The 20,715-nt window shown below is 38.7% G+C and overlaps 1 protein-coding gene across 1 annotated transcript; it reads left to right on the top strand.

Moving 5' to 3' along the window:
- The first annotated feature begins 1,294 nt into the window (after nt 1-1,294).
- On the top strand, nt 1,295-3,405 carry LOC133830633 (uncharacterized). Its single transcript, XM_062260650.1, has 3 exons — nt 1,295-1,684; nt 2,183-2,305; nt 2,979-3,405. The coding sequence occupies exons 1-3, from the start codon at nt 1,447-1,449 to the stop codon at nt 3,134-3,136; spliced, it is 519 nt and encodes a 172-aa protein (XP_062116634.1). The 5' UTR covers nt 1,295-1,446; the 3' UTR covers nt 3,137-3,405.
- The last annotated feature ends 17,310 nt before the right edge of the window (nt 3,406-20,715 follow it).

Raw genomic sequence — 20,715 nt, forward strand, 5'->3', positions numbered from 1 at the left:
GCGTAGTGGCCTCGCTGGTGGAGCGCCTCGCTGGGCGTGGTGGCCTCGCTGGTGGGGCGCCTCGCTGGTGGAGCGCCTCGCTGCACATGATGGCCACACTGATGGAGCGCCTCGCTGGGGGTGGTGGCCTCGTTGGTGGAGCGCCTCGCTGAAGGTGGTGGCCACGCTGGTGGAGCGCCTCGCGGCACCTAATGGCCTCGCCACGCACAGCCTCGCCAAGAAGGGCCTCGCCACGCATGGCCTCGCCAAGAGGGGCCTCGCTAAGTCTCGCCACGCATGGCCTCGCCAAGAAGAGCCTCGCCACGCATGGCCTCGCCAATAGGGGCCTCGCCACGCATGGCCTCGCCAAGAGGAGCCTCGCCACGCATGGCCTCGCCAAGAGGGGCCTCGCCACGCATGGCCTCGCCAACAGTTTCCCTCACCAAGCATGGCCTCGCCAAGAGGGGCCTCGCCAAGAAGGGCCTCGCCACACATCTTTAGACGACCACCAAGGCCATATGCCTATCGCCCAGACTCGTGAGTGACCTCGAGAGACTTCAGGCATCTCATGTCAAGGACACAAGATCTCCACCTCACACCAAAGGTCCCGTTCCTTACACCTTGAGACCCCTATGCTTAGGGGCCACAATACGAGTCGAATGGGACATGCTTGTACGACCTAGTACTGAGTACGGATACCAGTGCCAGTGAGACTGCTGGAGTAAGAGTCATGGTCCGTACGTCTACGGCCATAGGTCAGAGCCGACACCACTACCTCCTGCGCCACAACGCCTGCCACCACACATCAGACATGGGTACAGACAAGTAGTGGAGACATCCTCCTGACACCTGCTCCTGTACGGGATGTACGACCACGACCTCTGAAGCCACTCCCCAGACACAGTACTTATGTACCCTATGGTCTCCTGGACCACTATGTACCTAAGGCCATTAGAGCCTACTATAAAATGAACTGTAAGACCACCTGAAAGGGGGTTGAAAATTTTACTATAGCAGAGGCTTGAGTGTGAATGAAAGACTGAATTCTCCATTATTGTTCTATCATTGTTCTTGAGTTATTGTTCAAGTTTTTACAGCTTTTCGATTAGTGATCTTGATTTGATCATTTTTCCAACTCAACTTAGTTGACGAATTCTTACCGTCAACAGTTAACATTAAAAAAAATAAAAACAGTTAAAACGAAGAATTTCCGTTAATAATAAATAACTAAATAAGAGAAAACTTTTTTTTTTTAAAAAAAAAAAGAAAAGAAGAAGAGAAAAAAGTGAGTCGAGTAAAACATAAAATGAACTTGGAACCACCATACCGATCAAGAATGATTTATTTATCTATCATGGTTTCAAAACTTCGATGACTATGCTGATGTGAGGTCGAAGCTTATTACAACTATCCCTCTTACCAATTTATGAGAGTGAGAGAGAGAGAGAGAGAGAGAGAGAGAGAGAGATGAGTTCGTCTTCTTCGCCAACTCGTTCTCGAAGTGTTAGCAACAACGGCGAGGAGAGACCGAGATTTTTCGACAAAAAGGCGAAGAACATCTGCTGGGCCAACGCCGAGATAATTCCCGGTAGACACCCGGAGAGGTGGCGCAAAGACGCCGCCGGCAACGTTGTATGCAAGCGTTTCTGCAACTGCAGTGGCTGCCTTTGCTTCGAGTACGACCACATCGTTCCCTTCTCCAAAGGTCCTTCAATCACTTCACTTTTTCTTATTTCTTTCTGGGTTCTTAGCTTTTGATGTTTTTTGAGGCTGGCGTTGCTGTTTTTACCTTTTCGTTAAATATTTTGGTTTGATTCAGTTCAATGTTGTTGTGGATTCGTGGGTTTGGCTTTTGATGGGTTGTAAAAATATGAACTTGATTAGGTAGGAGTAAGAAATTGAGCTATCCCTTTTCCAAGTTCATGTGAATGATTCTTCACTACTTATGTACCAAAATGTGCAAGTAAAGTCTTGAACCAATAAGTGAGAAAATGAAACATTTTTCTCATTTAAATTTCCTTTACCATTCATTTAGGATATGTAAAAAACTATTATCTTGGAAAAGAAAATTGGATTGGGCTAATTTGAATCCATATCAGGCCATATTGCATTGTTTGAAAATATTGGGTTTTCTTGTCAAACAAACAGGTCTGAGTTTTGATTTGCTAGTTATATTTGTTTATCATTTTTTATTTTCTTGTAGGTGGTGAGTCAACAGCAGAAAATTGTCAGATTCTTCAGACAAGAGTGAATAGATTTAAGTCAGATAAAGATGATGTGGATGCAACTCGCTTGAAGGGTTTTTCCTGTGATGTCAAGTTTTCTGGTATGTGTTGCCTAGTTATCTTCGCTCTCACTTTCAAATTCATATTTGGACTTAAGAGTCTTGCACATAAGTTATATTTTGTTTTGAACGGTTCTTTAAACATTAAGATCATGAACTTAATTAAAGTATTTAAGCCAATGATTTCATTTGACGCCTCAAGTTCAAATTCTGAGTGTTTCATAATTTTGGTGATGCATTGATTATGTTGGAACGGTTTTCTGTTCCTTGTGCTATGAGCTAGCAAGGAATGAAATACTGCACACCAGTCGTTGTTATACTTGAATGTTTCTTTGTCCTTGGTGCAAACTAAGTCCGAGGACGAACAGTAGCTTCTCCCTTAACATAGTGTGAGACGAGCCATACAAAGATAGTACTTTGGCTATGATCTCAAGGTGAGATTGGATGGAATACTTAGGCCAAGCTATAGAATATTATTGCTGAAAATGAAAGGAAAATGCAGTAACTGATAACCCAGATTCTTGGAGGGGCCTGGAGACCTCCCAAGAACTCAAGGCTCACTCCAATTCACTTACATTTCTTATCCTTTCCCTCATCCCTACTATCATTTATATAATACATTAACCACCTGATTACCCCTACTGGTACAAGCAACCCAATCATTCTATTCATGACAGCTGTCATTCTATAACCCATTCCTTACAAGTTATTGCAGATAAGGAACTTGACATTATTGAAATGGCTGTCTATGGTGATGTGGTCCGTCCTGGAAAGGAATGCCGGTGCAAAACTGTAGCCGAAATGCTAGGACAGTACAAGTCAAAAGACCGTTCACCTCCCTGCAAGTTGCCATATAATGAAGAAGCTTCGTAGCAGCAAAGGATTAAGTAAACTCCAATTAAGGATCCTTCCTATGAGCAGTTGGGGCTTACTGTCACATTTACTTGAATGATTCTTTTGATATATATCTTATCAATTTTTAAAAACAAACCATCTTATTCAATACTTTGTGTGACGATTCAAATACAAATGAAAAGGGATGTGATTTTTTAGGAGGGGAGAACAAATTTTGATCTTACAAACCAAAACCAGGGTTCAAGGACCTTCATTGACAATATAGGTAGAGGTTTCCTGTTTCTGTTTCTGCTATGTACTCTTGTCTCTGTGCTTCGTTCTGTCTCTTGTGCCGGTTGTTATTGAATAATAACTATCTCATGGTTTTGCTGTGATCATTAAAAGCTAGTGTAAATGGTTAGATTTGATATAAATTAAGGGATTGCTTGGGAATATTTATATGTTTTTTGTGTTTGTTTTTTAAAAGGTGAAATGAACTGTTAAAATGTTTTCAAGAAGTTTACTAACTTAAATTTAAATAAATGTGCACCAGCGAAAAAAATAAATATGTTGCTAATTAGTCAAAATTTCAAGTTTTCTTTTCCGACGAAGAATGTGCTTTTCTATATGAATATATATTTTGTAAATATTACACATAGCTCCCTTACCTCTGGCTTAACTCGAATCTAGCAATGAGGTAAAAGACCAAAAGAGGTTAATTCTGGTTCCTTGTGCTGGGCATATGTATAACATTGACCACTAGTTTTATCTAAACAGTGATATCTTATATCCTAAATTTGGAGGTTTGCCCCTTGTATTTGAACATTTTAAAACTGTTAAAAGATAGACATTCTAAAATTGCCAATGGTATCTTTGGCCACTTTGGCAGACGTCAGCTTTAGCTCAGTGCTGTAAATTAGCTGAGAAATATAAAATTATTAAAATAGGCATCATGATAACATTAATTTATTTTAAATTTGTTAATGTTCTATCCACAAAGTTGTCGACTGATTTCATTCCATATTTAACTTGTGTGTTGTATATAGAATGAATCACTTGGATTGAATTGAGGAAATGAACCTCAAGGACGGAATCATCAATGTCTTCAATGGTATTGAAATGAAAGAATCCTCCTAGGTATCTATACAAAGGCACTCCGATATTTAATTCAGTAAGAATTCTTTCGAGATCAACAACAATCAAAGATAAGTGTATAAAGAATGAATTAGTTCAAGGTTTCATTGTGTGTATAATTATAGATTTCTAAAAGTTAACTAGGATAGAAAGTATTTATTGTGATTGGTCCACATCAGTAGACAAAAGACAGTGGAGTTATCACTTTAAGTAAGATCTGGTGAGATTCGAACTTGCCGAGTGTTGAGGGTCTAGCAGGCTTCTTCCCAGCAAGGTTCGAGCAAGGTCACAACCTCCTTCAATCCAAGCCTCTTTTAGTATTAATTAAAATATTCTAAAAGAAAATATAAGGGATTACATGCTCAGTGTGTGTTCATTATAAACAGGCTTGAGCAGGATAATAAATTTGTTTATAATGTGCATGTATAGACAACTCACCAAGTGGAGACAAGAAATGGGGTAGAAGAAGGAGTCGAGTTAGTTAAGTCATTGCTCTTGTTGCTTGAAGTATGGGCAACAACTTGGGGTCAAGTGTTTTTGGTGTTTTTGGCGCACACAAAATGAGTATTCTATGTAGTTCTATGAGCAAGAGCGAAGGGTATGGTGATCCAAATGAGAAAGTCCTCTAGTCGAAATAAAGATATAGTCGGCTCGAAGTGGGTTGGCAATATGGGGCAGCGGGGAGGGGCTCTGTGGTGCCTCACCCTTAATGGGTCAAATTTCCACGTTTGGGCGGGTCAAACCCGACCCACCCCATGACCCAACTCGCACAGTGACCCAACCCATATTTCTTATTTATATTTAAAAAATTTATATCAAAGCCCATAACTGAAACATGGGTTCAATACTTGGATGTTTAAAAAGTTTTAGTAGTTTTTTTATTTAGTGACTTATTTTTTGTTAGTCATGTATAAAACCAACTTTTTTTTTGGGACAATTAAATTATAAAGAGAAGTAAAGGTTGGCATTAGAATATATTTTTGAGAATGTTGACGATTAGATTTTTTTTTATTGGTTTTGTATTTTGTTTTAAGAGCTATTGTTTTAGAGAATGGTGATTGTCTAATAGCTTAAGAAATTTTATTTTGTTTCCACCGCTTGTCCCGTTGCCCTCATTGAGTTTGACCCGCCTTATCCCATTTATTAAATGGGGCAGGTTGCTTCATGGGGCGTGGCAGGTCGACCCACCCAATTGACATCCCTAGCTCGAAGAGTAGAGCTTCGAAGAAGACTTCAAGATGCGGGTCCTTCCAAGAAGAGGTGCTCGACATAATGCGACCATGAGCAGGAACTCGCTTTGAGCGAGCTTACAAGATCTTTAAAAAGAGGCATAACATAATTCATTTTAAAGACAATTTAAAAGAAAATCAACGTTAATGGTGCAATGAAGGATGATTGGTCGACGTGTATAAATTTTGGAAACTTATGATTTTATTATAAATAACTAGTTTTCTATTTTGTATTTTGAATTTATGTTGGTTGTAACAAAATAGGGAAATATCTCATTGATTATAGGATATTAAGCTAAGCTCCATGAATGTAAAAATGGAGGTGGCAACAATGTTAGTGTGAACAAGGGGATTGCATGTAAAAACGATGTAAATTTACATCATAATAATCGATTAATAAAAAGATTCTTGTGGTCTTCTGAATTTAGTTTCTCCTTTTCAATCGGCATTTATTCCTGGGATATGGATAGCGGAAAATACTATGCTGGCCAGTGAGATTATGCACGGGTTTAATAGTTTAGGGGGTAGAAATGGCTATGTGAGTATAAAGCTAGACATGTCAAAGGCCTACGACTGTATGGAATAGAGCTTCATTGATGTGGTACATCAAGTGAATGGTTTCTCGGACATGGTGAGAAAGTTAGTGCAAGCTTGTATATCTAGTGTATATTTCTCGTTGTTGTTGAATGGTAGTTCGTTAAAAGAAATCACCCCAGCTAGGGGCCTTCACCAAGGAGACCCATTGCCCTCATATCTTTTCATCTTAGGAAGTGAGGTCCTTTCTAAACTCATCCTGAAAAGTGAGAGAGATGGAGTCCATCATGGCTTCCCTTTGGCAAGAAACTGTCCAAACATCACTCATATTCTCTATGCATATGACACTATGTTGTTTTACAAAGCGGATCAAGTCCAAGTCCAAGATCTTCAGGAATGCCTCCATAAGTATAGTTATTGGTCAGGACAACTTGCCAATATGAACAAGTCTTCCATGACTATCTCTAACAATGTGTCTCAGGGAAATAGAGACATGTTGAACCACCATTTGGGGTTCAAACTAATGGAAAAGTCAAATAGATTTTTGGGCAATCCCTAGTTTATCTCCAAAAACAAACTTGCCAACTTTAAATTCCTGATTGACAAAGTTAGGAGTCAGTTAGAAGGTTGGTAGTGCAAGTTGTTGTCTCAGAAAGGAAGGACCACGCTAATAAGCTCGATAATGAAAGGAATTCCATCATACTACATGTCTACCTATATGGTGCCGAAATCAATATGTGACGAACTTAAAAATATTACCGCAAAGTTTTTACGGTTGGGGAACTCTGATAAGTCTAGATATCTTGCTTTAGCAAGTTGGGACTCAATTTGCAAACCAAAAGGTTGCGGAGGTTTAGGCCCAAGAAGGTTTGCAGATATAAATTTTGCCTTCATTTCAAAGCTAGGCTGGATAATCGCCTCGAGCCAAGATACTTGTTGGGAAAATGTGCTTCAGAGCAAATATCGTAAGAACCAAGACTTTTGGTCAACTAAGTTATCTTCAAGTGCCTCATTTGTGGTTAAAGGTGTTTGGAGTACAATGAATTTTATTAGAATAAATTCCAGCTATATCATTATGTTAGGGTTGGTGTCCTAAAAACATGTGAAAAGAAAATTTATTGATTTAAATAAAAGTACAATTTTATTACGTTTGATTATTGAAATTATTGTTTGAATAATTTATATATAAATATCAGAAAATTGCATATTCATTAATGAGAATATGATCTTGTATGCGTATGAGAGAATTAAGATCATATATAATGAATAAAATAATCAGCAACATATTAAAGTATGAAATCTTTAATGAATGGTGGCTAGTATGATTTACTAAGCAAATGGGATGCAAGTAATCTAGATTCAGATTACTGATGTGGATCGACATCTTGGTAAATGTACTTTATATAATAGTGATTATATATGACCGGACCGATACGAATTAATTATTTTATAAACTTGTCGTTTACCATAAAGATTTAATTAATATCTTAATAGATGATCATTTTTAGATCAGTCTAAATCATGAGTTATCATGAACTTTTGTTCATGTTTATTGGATCTTTTGATTCATTCGTTGAGGTCTCTTAATATAATAAGGCTAGTGACTTTTATTTTGGAGATTCAATAACTTGAATAGCTGGGAACATGATTTAACAATATTGGAATATGTTAACTAGCTATTTCGCTAACAACTAATTATAAAAATCTTAAAGAAAAGAAAGGTTGAGATGAGAAGTTTTACGTGGTTCATGTTATAAATAAACTCTAGTCCACGAGTCACTTGTATTAAGATTAGAAAGCTTGGAGGTATCAAGCTTTCATGGAGGTTTCAGGCAGTGTTTTAGCAATTCTCTGAATACAAAAAGTATGAGATCCTTTACAATGTGTGCCCTAGCCCTATTTATAGATGGCTGAGGGCAATTAACTTCACTAATGGAAATTTATTATAATCATTCTCCCTTAATGGGGACTTAAATATATAATAAATGATAAATTCCAATAGTTAATGTGCTGGTGGGCCCCTACGTATCTCAGTGGGCCCAATACGAGGTACCACCCCACTACTTTATGGGGCAACGCGCTCTTGACAGTGTCAGGCGGGTATCTGAAAAATTTCCCATGACAGGCGGCGACGTGAGACATCCTACTTGTCGCTTGTACGCCATCGATGCCACTATTTGTGCAACAGTGGGTGTCAGATGGTTGCTTGTGGTCCAGGGTCGCTGTGCTTGATACCTGACAAGTGTCCTCCACACCTGGAGTATGAATCTCGCAGACCTGAAGGACTCGAGGGTATGAGACGGTCGTGTACCAAGACTTGGAACGACATCCTGGAATATGGTCCTCAGGAGGTAGCATTCCCACGAGGACACAGTCCTCTGGCGGTGGTGAACTATGATTCAAGGCTAGGCTTTCCTCCCGCAGAGCTCAAAACAAGCTCCAGGACTTAATCAACTCTTGTGAAGACGCAATTACGCATTAATGTGTGCCACATGTCGCATTACAAAAACACATACAACATTTCCCCCCAATTCTTCACTCGTCCTCGGACAGTGGAGACTTTTCTCGAGCTAAGTAATTGTAGGGGATGTACTTAGGCTGTGACGTTTGGATATCCCGGGGGCCTGACACCTCTAAAAAGGTGGTGCCACATGTCGACACCCTATTGTTGGGTCCACTAATCAATGTCATTTAATGAAGGGTCTTTTCCATGCCCAAGACGTCTATTTCATACCCGAGACGTCCTTTCACATTTTTTTATCATGATTGGTGGCTTAAAATCGTTACCGTTGGATCACACTCAAGTTCCTACTCCCTAGGTAATCAATGGTTAGGGTTAAGTTACTTCCCGTCCACACTCAAGAGTATATATTGAAACCTTACCCCCATATACGTTTCACAACTTTCCTTAAGAATTTTCCACTCTCAGCGCTCTAAAAAACTCTCGTTTAACCAAGAACACCATTGCTCTCAGTGACTTTCCTCGTTCTTTGATCCTAGAACGTTGGAGGACGAAGAGATATTTCTTGGTCAATCGAACTCAATACTTCCACGTTCGCACAAGGCTCAACACCTATCGGCGCTTCATTTCGAGTAAGTATTTCTTGATCACTTCTTTGTGTTCATATGTTTTTATGCATATGTTGGGTTTTTTTGGGTTTTGTTAGGCTAGTGAAATGATTGGGGTTTATATGTTAAATTTACCTCTTTTTACCTTGCTTTGGGATTTATTAGTGGTCATTTGCATTTTTTACATATTTTTTGCATTATTCGATATTCAAGCGATTTTTGGGAAATTTCTAGACTCTGGTGATGTTCTTGAGTTTTCTGGAACGTTCTTGAGTCTTTGGTTGTAATGCCATAAATTACCTAATACGGCTTAGGGCCTAGATTAGGGGGCCATGATGACAAATTATGGAAAATTATGTGATTTAATTATGAAATATGTGTTTATGTGATATATATGTATGTCATTATATGATTATATGAGTTATATTATAATATGACTAGATATGCATGTTTATGTGTATTAAATATGCATGTGGTAATTTGGCATGTTACATGTATATTTGGAATGTATGTGCATATATGTGATATATGTGTGGGACCACATTATTATGTGGATATATTTGGGTACTCGAGACGAGGCGATCCTAGGGAGCAAGTTAGTGGGAAAGTCACATCGGGACCAAATACCCGATTGAGGTGAGTCAAGGGGCATTTTGGGTATTTAGTATATTATCGGGATATCGGGTAACAGGGATAAATATTCGATGATATATTCGGAGTTAGTGAGATTAGGAGGGAATTTTGGGGATTTTGACCATTTTACCCTCGGGGACGTTTTCGATACCCGAGCCTCATGATTTACTTAGAGTTACTTGAACTCTAAGTAACCTCACAAATGCAGAAACACAAAACACGTTCACTCAGCAAACAATCTCTCTCTCTCTCTCTCTCTCTCTCTCTCTCTCTCTCGTGTGCTCTCTCTCTCTCTCTTTCTCTCTCTCAAATCTTCAAATTTTCTTGCGATCCAAGGGGAATCGAAGCTAGTTTAGGCTCAAGATTGCTTGGGGAAAAGCTTAGCATCGTTTTGGGCAGCAGAGGTAATGATTTCTATCCTCAATCCTATGTGTTTTCTCTGGTTTTAGCTAACATCTGGAGTTTGGAAACTCAATTCTGAATTTAGAGATTTGGTGAGGTTTTGGCCAAGTTTAGGCTTAAGTTTTGTGGTATTAAAGTGCTGAGTTGATTGGGAACTTTATTTTTGGGATTTAGCTATGTTTGGATAGGTTTCTTATGAGATTTGGCTTGAAGAAACAAAGGAAAGTTCTGTATTTTCATGTCGAGTTGCAGCCCTGTTCTTGGGGTGCCGCGGCTCTCATGAACGCAGGGAGAGGCATGTGTTGAAATCCCATTTGAGTTGCGACGCTTGTAGGGGCGCGTCACGGCGCGTGTGGTCTAGAGGAGAGCCCTTGGGCTCTCTGACTTGAGGCGGGTTGTGACTCTTTTACCTTGGGTCGCAGCGCTTGTAGGACTTTTGAGCCCCGGGAAGGTTTTGAGTGCGGGAACTCAAACCTAAGGGCTTGGTATCGATTCTACTACCCGGTTTAATAGAATTCGACGTCCTGGAGGCTAGGTATCAATTCAGAAGCCTTTATTCGCTTGTTATTGATGAGATTCTGTATTATGGTTATGACTAGGTTATCGCTAGGGGCTCGAAATCGGATCGTGCTCGAGTGTCGTTCTTATTATACATTACACTCGGACCTGAGGAAAGAAAACTGCACCCACTACATGATATATGCGATTAGGGCTTGGACTAGTTGTTAAATGTAATTATGAATAGGGCTCAGGCCCCTGAGAATGAACGTGATTAAGGCTATGTTTGTGCTCGTTGATTATGTATGCTTGAAGCTCTGTGTCTGGATAATATTTTAATGATTGTTTGCATTGTTTGTGTAATTAGGGCTCGACCCTGTTAAGGAACATGGTTGTTACTATGTCTGTATTTAATTAGCTAAAATATATGATTAATATGCATGCATACTTGTATTGTCTGAAGTATGCTTATCTGTATCTGTATCTGTTTGTCTGGTTGTCTGAATATCTGGTTAAGGCCTTGACTTATTAGTCAAGGGCAGAAATAGCACGTTGTGTGCTGGTCGAGAGGCTTAGGCCTAATCATGGACGTATTATTATGTTGGTTGACCCTATAGTCATTTGGAAAGAACAAAGCGCTTGGCTAGCTCTATGGCTAGTTACTCAAAGCTAGGGCAAAGGGCCCCGGGTGGCTCTATGGTCACATAGCTAGGGCATAGGGCCCCGGATTGACTCCATGGTCATCTATTCAGGGTAGCGGGCCCCAGATTGTTCCCATGATCATTTATTTGTAATTGTATGCATGCATGAGTAGGTTATTACTGTTGGACATACTAAATATGCATATAGAATCTATATTTGCTGTTCATGAACATGTTTAAGTTTTCTTGCTGAGCCTTGGATCACGGGTGCTAAGTGGTGCAGGTAAAGGGAAAAAGAAGTTGGACCAGCCATGAGTTGGAGAGCTTTGATGGCGGCGTGTACATATGCGGTTCCTCGACCACTACGGTCGCGGTTATCTTGGAGAAACTAGGGTTGCATCCCTTATTTTGCCGCCTAGGTCGGCTTGACTTGTATATAACATTTTATACATCTGTTTATATTATTTTGGGATCCCATGTATATACTAAACTTTTAAATAAAAATTCAACGTTTCCTTTTAACCAAATTTTTTAACCCTAACCCTTGTCACCAACCTTATTTACATGTTTATAGCCAAGAGACTTGATTAGCAAGTCTGGCACTATTTAAAGTACACAGTGTAACGGTCTTGGATTAGGAGGATGTTACAACTTGTTATCAGAGCTGCCAAGGTTTAAGGGTACCTGGAGACTGGCCGGGCATGTACATTCGCCACTAAAGAGAAACTCGACTCAGGGTTTGCTAACTAATTATGTGATTAAGTGTTTAAATGTTTAAATAAATGTATACGCCTTATCTGCATGCCTTATTAGGGAGCATGAGATATTTTGATAGGGCATGGCCCTTGACTGTTGCATGAACAATAACGATATGCTTATTAGCATTGTTATTGTTTGTGAATGCAAAGGAATCGCTTATTAGCATTGTTATATGAACATGTAGGCCAGGAACGCTCATTAGCACTGTTAATTGCATATAGGCCAGGAAATGCTTATTAACACTGTTAATATTGGCACAGATTAAAGAACATGCTTATCAGCATTGCTATACATGTATAAATGCTTGAACATGCTTATTTGCAACGTTAATTGCTTATGCATGCCAGAAAATCTTATTAGCATCATTATTTACTGATGAATATCAGGAAGTGCTTATTAGCACCATGATTAAATATATCATGTGTTGGCATGCTTTACCTAATGCATACTTTCATTGACGATTACTCTAGATACTCATGTCTTTACCTAATGCATAGGAAATCAGAAACATTTTCAAAGTTTCTGGAATTCCTAGCAATGGCTCAGAACCAATTAGGAAAAACATTAAAGATCTTGCGATATGATAGGGGTGGAGAATATTTGGATATGCAGTTCCAAGATCATTTAACTGAACTTGAGATTTTATCACAACTTACTGCCCCAGGTACTCCGCAACAAAATAGTGTAGCGGAACGTCGGAACAGAACTTTATTGGAAATGGTTAGATGCATGCTTAGTTACTCAACTCTACCAACTTTGTTCTGGGGGCATGCAATTGAAACCATGAATGACATTCTCAATGTCGGGCCATCTAAATCAATCCCCAAAAATACCTCTAGAACGCTGGAATGGTCGTGAACCTAGTTTATGCCATTATAGAATCTGGGGGTGTCCTGCCCACGTCCTAAGGAAAAAAGAAGGAAAGCTAGAACGCAAACTGAAGTTTGCATGTTTGTTGGCTATCTTAAAGGTACTCGAGGTGGACTTTTCTATAGTCATTCAGAAAAGAAAGTGTTTACTTCTACGAATGCTACTTTTCTGGAAAATGACTATGTCCAAAACTTCAAACCTCGCAGCAAAGTAGTTTTAGAGGAGATGGTTAAAGAATTAAATCCAACCAATGTTCCATCGTCATCAACGGGAGTTGGTGATGAAATTCCCACTCTTCATGTCCAACTGACAAGTCGATTCAAATGAAGAAAGTACCACTGTTCCTGAGCAAACAATCACAGAGCCTTGTCGTAGTGGCAGGGTTTCTAGGAACCCAGTTCGCTATGGTTTGGATATGGTTGTTGGTGACACTAGTGATGATGATTCGTTGTCTTTCAAACAAGCAATGGCTAGCCCTGAAAAGGAACTATGGCTCGAAGCCATGAAACAGGAAATGGAGTCCATGTACTCAAATTCTGTCTGGGATCTTGTGGAAGCACCTAGTGACTTTAGGGCCATTGGGTGCAAGTGGATCTACAAGAAGAAATGAGATGTTGATGGAAATATCGAGACTTATAAAGCTCGATTAGTGGCAAATGGTTATACCCAAAGAGAAGGCGTGGACTATGAGGAAACTTTTAGTCCGGTAGCCATGCTCAAATCCATTCGCATCCTCCTATCCATAGCAGCTGCTCTCAACTATGAGATCTAGCAAATGGACGTCAAGACAACTTTTCTTAATGGAAAGCTTGACGAAGTCATTTATATAGATCAACCAGAAGGATTTAAAATAGTTGGAAAAGAAGGAAAAGTTTGCAAGTTGAATAGGTCCATCTATGGAATTAAGTAAGCTTCTCGTTCCGGGAATCTTAGGTTTGATGAAATAACCAAAGCCTATGGCTTTGAACAAAATATCGATGAGCCCTGTGTTTATCAACTAAAGGCAAATCAAATAGTGGTATTCCTGATTCTTTATGTAGATGATATCTTATTCATTGGAAACAATGTTAAGAAATTATCAGATGTGAAGAATTGGCTAAGCACTCAATTCCAGATGAAGGATTTGGGTGAAGCAAGTTATGTTCTAGGTATCCAGATCATTAGAGATAGAAAGAACAGACTCTTAGCTCTATCTCAAGTAGCTTACATAGATAAAGTGCTTGAACGTTTCTCAATGACAAATTCCAGGAAAGGGCGTCTACCGCCCCCCGTGGAATTCATCTTTCAAAGAAGCAGTCTCCCCAGACTCCTGAAGAGGAAGATGCAATGAGAAAAGTTCCTTACGCATCTACAATTGGAAGTCTGATGTATGCTATGTTGTGTACTAGACCAGATATCTGCTATGCAGTGGGAGTAGTGAGCAGGTATCAGTCTACAAGGGTGGTGTTTTGAACCCTGTAGGCTACACCGATTCAGATTTTCAGACTGATGTCGATGACAAGAAGTCTACTTCTGGAATGGTGTTTACTCTTGGGGGTGGAGCTGTGATTTGGAGAAGCGTAAAGCAGTCTGCAATCTCATATTCCACCATGGAGGCTAAGTACATAGTCGCGTTAGAAGCAACTAAGGAAATAGTCTGGCTAAAGAAGTTCTATTCGGATCTTGGTGTTATTCCAGAAATGGATAAACCGCTTGTGTTGTTTTGTGACAATACAGGAGTGATAGCCAGCTCAAAAGAACCTCGAAGTCACAAGAGGAGTAAGCACATAGAAAGGAAGTATCACATTATTCGAGAATATGTGGTCAGGGGAGATGTGAAGATTATGAAGATTGCAATTGAAGACAATCTTGTGAATCCGTTTACAAAGACACTACCAGAAGCTACATTTGATAAGCATATCAAGGAAATGAGATTAGTAGAATTAAGGCATTATTTTCAATTAGTGCAAGTGGGAGTTTGTTGGGGTTTTATGTCCTAATTAAAACCCAAATTCTTTGTAATCTCATTTATTATCAATAAAAGAATAGAAATCATTTTTTGACTTGGTCAATCACTTTGCTCACATGTTTTATTTTCATGATTATTTGTTTAATATAAACTTCTATTAAATCCCGAGCATATAGCTAATCATATTATAGTGACATAATCATAGTGGAATATAAATATGATTATATGTTCAAAAATAAGTTAGTCCTAAGATCAGTTAGTGAACAGGATTTACACTGACTTGCTAATCTACGATATGATCTACTTACACATCACGATGTTATGTTCTTTCCAGAACATTAGCAAAGTAGATAAGATCGGATGTATTTGTTACATCAGACAGGACCGATATTGACAGTTGATAAGATAAGTAAACATACCGTTATTATCTATTCTATTCATATCATATAGCTGACCATATGTCAATTCAATCTCAATTCTGAGTGGTTAGTATTCTAACAGATTGTATTATTTGAGTTCTTTGACTTGTTCATTACCAACTTACCCTATGGACTAGCCCATACTTACATCTTGGGAACTCGGTAGTATAATTGAGTAGGAGTGTTAATCATAGATATGAACATCTATAGCTTATGATGAAGAAGTGAAATGATGGTTTCCTTTTAGTTTGGTTCAAGGTGTTAAATGATAGAGATCTCATTTCAGTAATTAAATTAGTTTACTGAAATATCATTTACAAGGAACTAAGTGTTTTAAGAATAAAATACAATGAGGGGTAAAACGATATTTTAGTCCTGTCTCATTGTAGACCGTCTATAGAGGATTGAGTGACAATTGTGGTTGTAACAATGGATAACTAATAGCGTATCTATATTTGTTATAGAGTGTTCTATGAATTCAAGAGTGCAATTCCGAGTCTATAGTGGAGTCACGAAGAATTAATAAGTTAGTAAATTTATTTGTTAGATTTATGATAACTTATTGGAGCTTGATTTCATAGGCCCATGGTCCCCATTGTACCTTGAATAAAATTATCTAGATAGTCTCAATTAATTGATTGAATTATCAATTAAAACTATCAAAGTTGACCATCACTACTACAAAATTGACATGAGACGATGGTTTTAAACCGTCGTATGGACTCTCGTACGTCGGTTCTAATACCATTGTCCCATGCAATGTCATGTCATGTAAAGGATGAAACAACGGTTTAAATAAAAGTGTCATGTCTTGTCATACATGAGACGATAGTTCATATACAAACGTTGTCTCTTGTAGTACATGAGACGACAGTTTCTGTGCTAGCGTCATCTACTACAGTAAATGTGACGACAATTCCTACTCAAGCGTCATCCTCCTCCAGTATATGAGATGACAATTTATGTGCAAGCATCGTCCCATGCAATACATAAGACGACGGTTTTGTAGAGACTGACGTCCCATGTTAAATATGAGAATTTTTTCATTTCTCTATTTTCAATTACTATATTCATTCATAATTTCTTGTGTAATTACAACATAGTTCAGACGGAATCAACAAGCAGACAAAATCAATAAAATTCAGTATGTTCCAAATCTAAAAATTACAAGATCAAAATATACATTTGGAATAACTATGTAAGTGCTAAATAGAAACTACAATTAGTATATTTTTTTAATTCTGATTTGAAAAATTACTCTAGCTATGACTCATTCGCTCAAGAAACTCTAGTTATAATTTCCAAAGGAACTCTAACAAGCCTTTTAGACCCCCCCCCCCAAACAGGCTTATGAAAGTAGTCTCTTTGTGTGACACCTCGACTCTGGCCTTGAACTCGACCAAGGTACTCAGCAGTACCTAACACTTGTGTTGGGATGTCATTTGTTCTAATCTCAATCAGTTTGCCCTCTTTTCTTTGCTCAAGCATGTCTTCTTGTACAAAATTTAATCAATTATTTGTTTGTTACTAAAATATAAAACAATAACCAAAAGTCATTTAATGTTTTACAACTTACGATGGCCTCTCCCATGACCTTGTCACGGTCTGTGACAGTTGCCAGAAGAATCTTTTCTGGCCTCCTTCCAGAGTATAGATCGATCTATCTGCTCTGTTGTGCCCCACTTAGCTTACTGCATATAATAGAATTAGGTCAATTTTAACATCAAATGAAAAAAAAACATAAAATTAGGCATAATTCGTTCTATATATGTACTTACTAAATCAGCTTCCAATTTAGTATAGCTATGGCGTGAAGTCATATGAGGGTATTGTAAATGATTACGCCTTTCTTGTTGTAATTTTCTAAAATCTTGAAACTCTCACAAATACCACAAGTAAACACTTCCACCCTCACAAATAAATCACAAGTAATAAAACACCACACTCAAAGAAACACATACTCAACAAAATCATTAATATTCAATCATTATATGGAAATGAAAGAACTCCTCACAGAGTTAGCAATGCGCCACTACCAAAGCTAGAAATTCATATATTTCATACTATACTCGTTTAACATAAGATGATCTATATATGTACTCGAAGCTAGACTTTTGTACATTTGGGGAGGCTTCTTTGTCCTCACTATGTGCAATTAAGTAGACTAAACCAAACCCAAAAACCAAAACAAAACATGAACCGACTCTCATGTTCTTTGGGGAGGCTTCACTTACTATATATAAAATCTCATGCTTTGATGCAATACGTGAAGTTCATACTGAATAAGACAACTGATATATGAGTTTGAAAAAAGCTCACGATTAAAGGCAATACATTGAACTACTATTATGGCTTCTAAACTAGACGAGCCACAACATTTTACTTTTGAAGGCCTTTAAATGACAAGTAAGGTGAACAAGAAAAATACTAATAAATACACGATAAAAATGCTCAAACATGTGACTTTTGAATGCAAATGGCGCATTTTCTCTCTGCCACGTGTATGTACTTATTCTATTAGTTTATTGTATTTAATAATCTGATGGCGCCTAATCTCATTATGTTAGCTCTATATATTTTTATATTCATGAAATTTGTATCTATAGCCTTATTGAATGATTTATGGATATAATAGGATTGGAAGCCTAAAGTTTGTGTTGTATTAAATATTTGAACGAAAACCATTTTGTTTAGAGATTGTAATAGGCCAAACTAGATATATTGTTCACTCATTAACATTGGCTTTGCATCAGCTATTCCAATCCCTTGGGAGTTTCCTCCATTAATCACGTGGTTTTTTTATCACATGACTGAATGCCATCCCTTTAAAGAATCATTTTTGACTGAAAAACCAGTTGATTAAATATTCTTCCAAAGTATAACATAAGACAACTATCACAAAGAATAGAGTAAAACATATCAATATTTGGACCACCGGTCTCATTAACTAACTGAAAGATAAGCATACTTATGGCGAAAAAAATGCCTTCAACAAATATCGTCCTAAAAGCAGATCGCCCTTACCCATACCCACAAATGGTAAAGAAAAAGAGGGTCAAATAAATCAATAATATATGTTTCCTGATTTAATATTTTGAACTTAAAACTCCCTTAATTGTCTTTAATAGTCTAATCATCATTAGATTTTGGTCAAAACATCAGTGGAATAGTTTCTATCTCTCTGTTCTTCATTTCTATCACTAGCTCGCTCTATTTTTAAAAATGGCTTTGAAGAATGAGAAGACACAAAATTACACATACAGACCACGGATACAAGCTTACAAAAAACAATAGGAGATACTCACCACAGGTCAAGGAATCTATTAACGATTTCTGGAGAACCGTCCTTGAAGAGTTCCACCGTTATATGACCTTTTCGCGTCTTTATCATCTATTGAAAAGGCAGAAGGGATGAGAACATAGTCTCAAATGTTAACAGACCACTAACTGGCTGATTCCCAAACCAAATTAAATCACCAAATATAACCAACTACCAACAATGCATTCAAAGAACAAATCGTAATATTTTACATTGAGACCAGCTCCATACCAATTACTAATTACTCAGAAAAAGGGCAGAAAGGTGTCAAAACCAAAGTTTCCAGCAGTAGAGGAAGATCATTTTCATAGAATTGCACCTTAAATTATAATTCCCATTCAACAAAATTAGAGTTATAGTGTACTGATTAAGACTTTTGTGAAATTTTCTTTCATACAGTTTATCCTGTTGTTATGTCAAATTTGTTAAAACAAGCAAGGATATTTCTGTTAACCTAGGCATCACCCAGGAGTTTAGACAACAATCTAACCTGCCGCAAGTCCACGACACATACATAACTATTATGTAGCAACTAGCAAGTATAATTCACACTTTCATGCAACATAACAAAGCAAAAGTAGATATAGATAAAAGCTTAAAACCTTTAAAACTAGATGTTATCCCCAAAAATTGGAGATCGATGACGTGGCAATAGAAGTGACAAGTGGTAGTGCATGGTCTGTAAACGACACATTAATAGTCAATAAATATATTGGCTCCTCAAAGTTGTGATAAAGTGATCTGGCTTAGGAGTGACCCGGTAGACCAATGAAGACTTTTGACTGGCCAGTCAAGTGTCATGACCGACCAGGCATGACCTTGTTCGACCAGTCATATGATTGTCTGCCCAGGCATGACCTTGTCTGCCCAGTCATGACCATGTCCGACCATTCATGACCATGTCTGACCAGTCATGACCATGTCCGACCAGGAATGACCTTGTCTGCCCAGGAATGACCTTGTCTTCCCAGGAATGACCTTGTCTGCCCAGGCATGACCTTGCCTGCCCAGGCATGACTTTGTATGACCAGGCATGAACTTGGCCGATCGGTCATGACCATGTCCGACCAGTCAAGTGCATGTCTGCCCAGCTAAGTGTATGTCTGCCCAGCTAAGTGCATGTCTGCCCAGTCAAGTGCATGACTGCCTAGTCAAGAGCGTGTCTGCCCAGTGAAGGTGTGGTTGACCAGCTTGAGTGAGATATGGATCGATTGGATAGAGAAGGACTACGTCAAGATTCCCAGAAACGGCTTCAACAAGAATCGGTCTTGGCATACACGACAATCTCTCATTTATCCCACGAATATAGTGTACTGTTACATTTTGAATATTGTTGTAATTTAAATATAATGAGAATAATAAAATATCCCGATTATGGGGGATATCATCTGTACGATCCTAAGCCTATAAATACAAGGCTTATGGCATCATAAAGGGGACTTTTGGGCTTTTGAACTTCTGATCCGAATTTTCTAGAGAGAGGTACTTGTATTTGAGAGGATTCTTGTATTCTTGTAATCTGCACTAAAGAAACTCAGTTGACTCAGGTTCATCTGATCTTGAGTGCAAGTCTATAATCACAACTCTAAGTGGATTAGGCTATTACCAACACATTGGGGCTGAACCACTATAAAATCGTGTGTGTCTTTTATTTTCTCTTGAAGGTTTTATCGTTTTTGACGTTCACACGTCGTTGGCCAAAAACGCGGTCAACATTTTGGTGCTTTCATTGAGAGCCTGAAGAGAAAGATAGACGGTCCCTGAAGTATTATGGCGCCTAAGAACACCAATGCGGCTTCCAAGAAGACAGGTTCCTCTAAAGAGCCTGACAGATCAGAAGGTCCTGGCCCTCAAGACCGTGAGACTGAGCCTAGAGTCGTGCTCGAGGACGTGACTCCAGAAGTTGAAGAACTCCAGGAAGCCATGGGGGCCTTCCAGGAGGAGATGGCACAATTCCACGCCAGACAGGAGGCGTTCGCTGAAGAGATGGCCAGGCAGAAAGTCGCGTTAGAGCAGCTAAGGCGTGAAATGGAGGCCAGAAACGAAGAGCTCAGACAACAACAGGAGGAGGTCAACCGGAGACATCGTGAAGCAGCACTTGCTCTAGAAGTGGCTACCCAATTGGCCCAAGCCAATGCTCAAGCCGCAGCACAAGCAGCCACC

The sequence above is a fragment of the Humulus lupulus genome, chromosome 4 (assembly GCF_963169125.1).
Source record: "Humulus lupulus chromosome 4, drHumLupu1.1, whole genome shotgun sequence".
Classification (NCBI taxonomy): Eukaryota; Viridiplantae; Streptophyta; class Magnoliopsida; order Rosales; family Cannabaceae; genus Humulus; species Humulus lupulus.

Excerpts from the sequence above, each read along its gene's own strand:
- LOC133830633 (XM_062260650.1), top strand. The coding sequence starts at position 1,447 with ATGAGTTCGTCTTCTTCGCCAACTCGTTCTCGAAGTGTTAGCAACAAC. Across the intron at positions 1,685-2,182 it reads CATCGTTCCCTTCTCCAAAG|GTGGTGAGTCAACAGCAGAA; the intron begins GTCCTTCAATCA and ends ATTTTCTTGTAG. Across the intron at positions 2,306-2,978 it reads CTGTGATGTCAAGTTTTCTG|ATAAGGAACTTGACATTATT; the intron begins GTATGTGTTGCC and ends AAGTTATTGCAG.